At 44.4% G+C, this 7980-nt stretch overlaps 1 protein-coding gene across 2 annotated transcripts in view; it reads left to right on the top strand.

Annotated features, from left to right (window-relative positions):
* The first annotated feature begins 10 nt into the window (after positions 1 to 10).
* The window catches only part of LOC139581710 (kinesin-like protein KIF3A), a 40102-nt gene continuing 32132 nt past the window's right edge, over positions 11 to 7980 (top strand). Inside the window, exons 1-8 of one of the 2 annotated variants that reach the window (XM_071411756.1) lie at positions 11 to 184; positions 844 to 1126; positions 1527 to 1671; positions 1964 to 2048; positions 2627 to 2732; positions 2951 to 3090; positions 3607 to 3804; positions 7447 to 7621. In XM_071411756.1, the coding sequence (XP_071267857.1) occupies positions 179 to 184; positions 844 to 1126; positions 1527 to 1671; positions 1964 to 2048; positions 2627 to 2732; positions 2951 to 3090; positions 3607 to 3804; positions 7447 to 7621 (1138 nt within the window). In that variant the 5' untranslated portion in view covers positions 11 to 178. The remainder of the gene's footprint in view (positions 185 to 843; positions 1127 to 1526; positions 1672 to 1963; positions 2049 to 2626; positions 2733 to 2950; positions 3091 to 3606; positions 3805 to 7446; positions 7622 to 7980) is intronic. The other variant, XM_071411757.1, reaches the window with a different exon arrangement.

The raw sequence follows: 7980 nt of genomic DNA, 5'->3' as shown, positions 1-7980 counted from the left end.
ACCGCGCAGCCGCAGATTCAATTCGTCCAGAGGTGACAACAAACGTTATCAGCATTGGAGAAAATGGGCACAGCATTGGCATCTAAATCATTTTGATAAGATAAACACTTACATCAAACCATCAAAACGCGTTTGCTATTGGCTCATATTATTTAGTCATCAAAACTGAAGTTTTAAAATGCCGGTAAGTGGGCTCTTTGTATTTCTCTGTATTTGTGTTTTTCAGAGGGCTCCTCCCTTCTTTTTTTGATGTGATGCTAACTACCTTACCTTGCTATAGTTAGCTTCGTCTTGGGTTTTGGATGAGTTAGCATTAGCTATTTTCAATCTGTTTTAGACAGTGTCATTATATTTGATAGAGATGTAGCCACGTTAAAACTAGGATGCAGCAAGCGCATCTAGACAAGTTGTTGTGTTAACTACGTTTTATTCGTTGTGCATAGCGATGCAGCAGCTGGTTAGTTAACATGCTAACATTAGCTTCCTTGCTATACATTGCAGTGTAGCGAGCCAGCTAACTAGCTAGCTACGTGCCAGCACGTATGGATGGGCCATCCATTGAGCTAGCAACTAGATCTTTCAACTATCTTGACAGTTAATTAGCTACCTAACTAGCTATCTTTGCTAACGTTAGCTGTACTGTAATGTTAGCTTGCTAACTGCATTCATTGAGACAAGTTAGCCAGCCAGTTTGATCTCTCCCTTTGCTGTGGTGAGATTAATAACGTTAGCTATGAGCAGTGTTTTCATATTGCATTACATGACATCATGCTGAGCCATCGGCTCTGAAATCACGTAGCTACTAGGTGGCTGGCATCATGCATAGTTATTCCCCCCTTGCAGAGCAACAAGATGGACAAATCGGACAAGCCGGAGATCATGGACAACGTCAAAGTGGTTGTGCGATGTCGCCCGCTGAACCAGAAGGAGAGGAGTATGGGCCACAAGCAGGCCGTCAGTGTGGATGAGAACCGAGGGACCATAACCGTCAACAAATTAGAGACTACCCACGAACCCCCCAAGACCTTCACGTTTGACACCGTGTTCGGACCAGACAGCAAACAGCTGGACGTTTACAATCTGACAGCCCGCCCCATCATAGACTCAGTATTAGAGGGTTACAATGGTAAGTGGAGAGAGGATTTGAAATTATCGAATGATGGAAACGCTTTGTCCATTTGCTGTTGCTGACACACCATGTAAAACGACACACTTGCATGTGTTGACTGACTGACAATGACAGGCCTATTATCAGACGGCTTTTGTGAATTCCTTTTCACCATAGCCCCCCCCACCCCCATTGTTTATAAGTGATAGCCTCCATTCAGTTGTAGTGATGTGTGCTGTCAGTGTGTATTCAGATTAGGAGTGTTGCTGTTTCATCTACCACGTAGGGGCGGTTTCCCAGACACAGATTAAGCCTAGTAGATATTCTCCATTGAGCTTTTTAGTCCAGGACTAGGCTCAATCTCTGCCCTGGAATCCGCCTCCTTAATGTTTTAATAGTGACCCTGTGTTTACTCCAGGGACCATCTTTGCGTACGGACAGACAGGGACAGGAAAGACGTTCACCATGGAGGGAGTGAGGGCAGTGCCAGAGCTCAGAGGAATAATCCCCAACTCCTTTGCTCATGTGTTCGGCCACATCGCCAAAGCAGAGGGCGACACCCGGTAAGGACATTTTAACACAAACAGGCAAAACAATGAAACAATACTAGTTTATTGCCAGGCAATTGTTTGATGCAACATGATAAGACTGACTTGACTTATTCCTTTCAGCCCCTAGGAGAGCAAAATGCCTCAATCACGCAACGCTGGTTAAGACACTGGTTGGAGTCAATGTAAACAGAACATTCATAGGCATTCAAGAAAAACAGACAGGCACTGTTTTTGACATGCTTGTTGCTCACTGTCTCTCAGTCGAAGGTTGATCTGAAATAAGTACCTTTCCTGTCAACCGCAGGTTCTTAGTTCGCGTGTCTTATCTGGAGATTTACAATGAAGAAGTGAGGGACCTGCTGGGGAAGGACCAGATGCAGAGGCTGGAGGTTAGAGGATATGAGATGCTTCCATTCATTTAGCAGGAAGTAGCTGTATGACGCAGCTGTAGAAATGAAGAACATGACCCATAATTGTGACCATCATTAGATGAACCGTACAAGAATATGAGGCACAAAACACTGGCGCTACCTTCATAGGTAGTAGCTTATTGGTTGGATTTGATTTGAAGACCACAGTGACCAAATGATAAAGTGGAGTATGCTAACGTTGTTGGTTCCGTGAAGGACAAAACAGGACATGACACAATACTAGGGGCCCAGAAAGGGAATTAAAGATGATTTCCTTATCATAACTAATCTCCATTGGTTTGTCAATAATACATCAATGTCATTGGTTCCTGAAAGGAGACAACAGGACATAGCACATGACTGTGGGATGTTCTCTGTTAAGGGAACTATAGACGATTTAAACCTCCATTAATTCACTTCTTAGTTTCTAATACAGATGAGCATGATAACATGGTTGGTTCCCAGGAGGGAACTTAAGCTATGAATGTATAAGAGGAATTAGAGAGTATTGCCTGCTCCTAACTCATATCATTGGTTTGTGTTGGTGTGACCGCCAGGTGAAGGAGAGGCCAGATGTGGGCGTTTACATCAAGGACCTGTCTGGTTATGTGGTGAACAACGCTGATGACATGGACAGGATTATGACAATGGGGCACAAGAACCGTAAAGATTCACATTAAACATTTGTATAAGTTGTTCTAAGCATTCAAATTCATGAGCATGTATACCATTCGTCAGGCCTCCCTCACAAAATAGGTTTATAACCTCAAGGGTCTTTTCCTGCTTGAATAAAGGTTACACCACACTCATGGAAGTTACCATGAAGTGTAACCAAGAAAATGCAATTTGATGTTTGTGAAAGTGTTCTTTATCCCACCCAGGCTCGGTTGGCTCCACCAACATGAATGAACACAGCTCTCGCTCTCATGCCATCTTCACCATCACCATCGAGTGCAGTGAGAAGGGTGTGGATGGAGACCAGCACGTACGCATGGGAAAACTCCACTTAGTGGATCTGGCGGTAAGGAAGTCACCTGAAGAATTAAAAAATATAATTTTTCTCAACAGATGGAATCTTCCCATAGAGGAAACGTGATGCTTTTTCAGGAGTAAGAAAATGATTGCTAACTGTTTTTTGAGATATAAGAACATAATCTGTATAGATTACTTTCATACATTTCTCTGCCTAGGGTCTTCTTAGTCTCTGCAATGGGAATTATAATTTGAATTTCAATACAGGACCTTTATGAACATTTTGACTCCAATGATGAGTTTTTAAAGGCTGCTAAAGGAAGTCAGTAAGGCATGTTGAGCGTGTTCTTATCAGAGTCAACATTTATTATGGAATAGCAATGCATCTGTGGCTATATAAGGTCTGTCTGTCTGTCCTGTCTGTCTGTCCTGTCTGTCCTGTCTGTCCTGTCTGTCCTGTCTGTCTCTGTCTCTGTCTCTCTGTCTGTCTCTCTCCCCCCACATAGCAAACAGAAGAAAACATCAACACCAGTTAACCCACCACACTGTACCCTGTCTTTCCCAGGGTTCTGAGCGTCAGGGGAAGACGGGAGCGACGGGCCAGCGACTGAAAGAAGCCACTAAGATCAACCTATCTCTGTCCACGCTGGGTAACGTCATCTCAGCCCTGGTGGACGGGAAGAGCACCCACGTCCCCTACAGGAACTCTAAACTCACCCGCCTGCTGCAGGACTCACTGGGGGGAAACTCCAAGACCATGATGGTAACTAACAACACGTCCTGCTTTTACTTCCTGCTGCTTTAATGCTATGGGTACACTCAAAATGGCTGCCAGTACACCCGTTATGGCATCATTGACTTCTTTATTTCAGCCTGTTCTACTTTATTCTAGTTCTGTGTTGGCACCCCATTAGTGTCAATGGTAGCAATGACTCGTTAGTTTCAAGTTAATGTCAAATGCACAAGTACAGTGAAATGCCTTTCTTGCCAACTCAGAACCCAACAATGTAATAATCAATAAATATGAAGAACACAATAAGTACGTAAGTATACTATATACAGGGTCAGTTCAATACCATACTATGTACAGGGTCAGTTCAATACCGTACTATATATAGGGTCAGTTCAATACCGTACTATATACAGGGTCAGTTCAATACTGTACTATATACAGGGTCAGTTCAATACCGTACTATATACAGGCTCAGTTCAATACCATACTATATACAGGGTCAGTTAATACCATACTATATACAGGGTCAGTTCAATACCATACTATATACAGGGTCAGTTCAATACCATACTATATACAGGGTCAGTTAATACCATACGATATACAGGGTCAGTTCAATACCATACTATATACAGGGTCAGTTAATACCATACTATATACAGGGTCAGTTCAATACCATTTGTGTGTAGTGTGTGTGTGTAGTGTGTGTGTAGTGTGTGTAGTGTGTGTGTGTGTGTGTGTGTGTGTGTGTGTGTGTGTGTAGGGCTCTGTGAGTGTATGTGTGTAGGGCCCTGTGTGTGTGTGGGGCCCTGTGTGTGGGGCTCTGTGTGTGTGTGTAGGGCTCTGTGTGTGTGTGGGGCTCTATGTGTGTGTGTGGGGCCCTGTGTGTGTGTGTGGGGCCCTGTGTGTGTGTGTGGGGCCCTGTGTGTGTGTGTGGGGCCCTGTGTGTTTGTTTGGGCCCTGTGTGTGTGTGTAGGGCCCTGTATGTGTGTGTGTGTGTCTGTAGGGCTCTGTGAGTGTATGTACAGTGGGGCAAAAAAGTATTTAGTCAGCCACCAATTGTGCAAGTTCTCCCACTTAAAAAGATGAGAGAGGCCTGTAATTTTCATCATAGGTACACTTCAACTATGACAGACAAAATGAGAAAGAAATCCAGAAAATCACATTGTAGGATTTTTAATGAATTTATTTGCAAATTATTGTGGAAAATAAGTATTTGGTCAATAACAAAAGTTTATCTCAATACTTTGTTATATACCCTTTGTTGGCAATGACAGAGGTCAAACGTTTTCTGTAAATCTTCACAAGGTTTTCACACACTGTTGCTGGTATTTTGGCCCATTCCTCCATGCAGATCTCCTCTAGAGCAGTGATGTTTTGGGGCTGTTGCTGGGCAACACGGACTTTCAACTCCCTCCAAAGATTTTCTATGGGGTTGAGATCTGGAGACTGGCTAGGCCACTCCAGGACCTTAAAATGCTTCTTACGAAGCCACTCCTTTGTTGCCCGGGCGGTGTGTTTGGGATCATTGTCATTGATCATTGATCAAGACCCAGCCACGTTTCATCTTCAATGCCCTTGCTGATGGAAGGAGGTTTTCACTCAAAATCTCACGATACATGGCCCCATTCATTCTTTCCTTTACACGGATCAGTCGTCCTGGTCCCTTTGCAGAAAAACAGCCCCAAAGCATGATGTTTCCACCCCCATGCTTCACAGTAGGTATGGTGTTCTTTGGATGCAACTCAGTATTCTTTGTCCTCCAAACACGACGAGTTGAGTTTTTACCAAAAAGTTATATTTTGGTTTCATCTGACCATATGACATTCTCCCAATCTTCTTCTGGATCATCCAAATGCTCTTTAGCAAACTTCAGACGGGCCTGGACATGTACTGGCTTAATCAGGGGGACACGTCTGGCACTGCAGGATTTGAGTCCCTGGCGGCGTAGTGTGTTACTGATGGTAGGCTTTGTTACTTTGGTCCTAGCTCTCTGCAGGTCATTCACTAGGTCCCCCCGTGTGGTTCTGGGATTTTTGCTCACCGTTCTTGTGATCATTTTGACCCCACAGGGTGAGATCTTGCGTGGAGCCCCAGATCGAGGGAGATTATCAGTGGTCTTGTATGTCTTCCATTTCCTAATAATTGCTCCCACAGTTGATTTCTTCAAACCAAGCTGCTTACCTATTGCAGATTCAGTCTTCCCAGCCTGGTGCAGGTCTACAATTTTGTTTCTGGTGTCCTTTGACAGCTCTTTGGTCTTGGCCATAGTGGAGTTTGGAGTGTGACTGTTTGAGGTTGTGGACAGGTGTCTTTTATACTGATAACAAGTTCAAACAGGTGCCATTAATACAGGTAACGAGTGGAGGACAGAGGAGCCTCTTAAAGAAGAAGTTACAGGTCTGTGGGAGCCAGAAATCTTGCTTGTTTGTAGGTGACCAAATACTTATTTTCCACCATAATTTGCAAATAAATTCATAAAAAATCCTACAATGTGATTTTCTGGATTCTTTTCCCTCATTTTGTCTGTCATAGTTGAAGTGTACCTATGATGAAAATTACAGGCCTCTCTCATCTTTTTAAGTGGGAGAACTTGCACAATTGGTGGCTGACTAAATACTTTTTTGCCCCACTGTATGTGTGTGTGTGTGTAGGGCCCTGTGTGTGTGTGTAGGGCCCTGTGTGTGTGTAGGGCCCTGTGTGTGTGTAGGGCTCTGTGTGTGTGTGTGTGTGTGGGGCCCTGTCTGTGTGTGTCTGTAGGGCTCTGTGGGTTTGTGTGTGTGTCTGTAGGGCTCTGTGAGTGTGTGTGTGGGGCTCTGTGTGTGTGGGGCTCTGTGTGTGTGTGTGTGTGTGTGTGTGTGTGTGTGTGTGTGTGTGTGTGTGTGTGTGTGTGTGTGTGTGTGTGGTGTGTGTGTGTAGGGCTCTGTGTGTGTGTGTGTGTGTGTAGGGCTCTGTGTGTGTGTGTAGGGCTCTGTGTGTGTGTGTAGGGCTCTGTGTGTTTGTCTGTGTACGGCTCTGTGTGGGTGTGTGTGGGGCTCTGTGTGTGTGTGTAGGGCTCTGTGTGTGTGTAGGGCTCTGTGTGTGTGTGTGTGTGTGTGTGTAGGGCTCTGTGTGTGTGTGTAGGGCTCTGTGAGTGTGTGTGTGTGTGTGTAGGGCTCTGTGTGTTTGTGTGTGTAGGGCTCTGTGAGTGTGTGTGTGTAGGGCTCTGTGTGTTTGTCTGTGTACGGCTCTGTGTGGGTGTGTGTGGGGCTCTGTGTGTGTGTGTAGGGCTCTGTGTGTGTGTAGGGCTCTGTGTGTGTGTGTGTGCGTGTGTAGGGCTCTGTGTGTGTGTGTGTGTTGGGCTCTGTGATTGTGTGTAGGGCTCTGTGAGTGTGTGTGTGGGGCCCTGTGAGTGTGTTTAGAGACAGGACAGTAATAAAAGGCCGATAAAGATACAAGGTTATCTCAGTCTGTGTATCTGTTTTGTTAGCTATTTATCAGTCTTGTTGCCTGGAGATGTATTAGATTAAATTACATCCAACTGGAATCAAATTAGAACACTGTTATAAATAAATATACAAATGTTACATTTATTTTGATTAAGTCTACCAAGCTCTCGTTCCTTGCTGTTGTCTCATAAGAACGTTTTGCTCTGTCATGATATGTATTGTCATAAACCTTCTCAACGGTCAGTGTGCGAACATCGGCCCAGCGGACTATAACTACGACGAGACCATCAGCACGCTGCGTTACGCCAACCGGGCCAAGAACATCAAGAACAAAGCCCGGATCAATGAAGACCCCAAGGATGCCCTGCTACGGCAGTTCCAGAAGGAGATCGAAGAGCTTAGGAAGAAACTCCAAGAAGGTCAGTTAGTGGTCCTCTCTATTGATGCTGTCTTCATTTGGGACAGGAGTTGTAATATGACAAACACACTTCTGTGTTCAAGTTAGGATTCGGTCCAAGGACTTTAAGGGCCAATTTCCTGTTTCCTAGTCTTAGACTGAAAGGCATGCTTAATGGAGAAACGTTTTAGTAAGCCTGCACTAAGGGTTTAACTTCTTACGGCTGAAATCACGTTAACGGGATCGATTTGACAACAGCCAGTGAAAGTGCAGGGCGCCAAATTCAAACAACAGAAATCTCATAATTAAAATTCCTCAAACATACAAGTATTATACACCATTTTAAAGATAAACATGTTGTTAATCCCACCACGGTGTCCG

The sequence above is a fragment of the Salvelinus alpinus genome, chromosome 7, assembly GCF_045679555.1.
Source record: "Salvelinus alpinus chromosome 7, SLU_Salpinus.1, whole genome shotgun sequence".
Lineage (NCBI taxonomy): Eukaryota > Metazoa > Chordata > Actinopteri > Salmoniformes > Salmonidae > Salvelinus > Salvelinus alpinus.
This window is presented reverse-complemented; position numbering and strand designations above follow the sequence as displayed.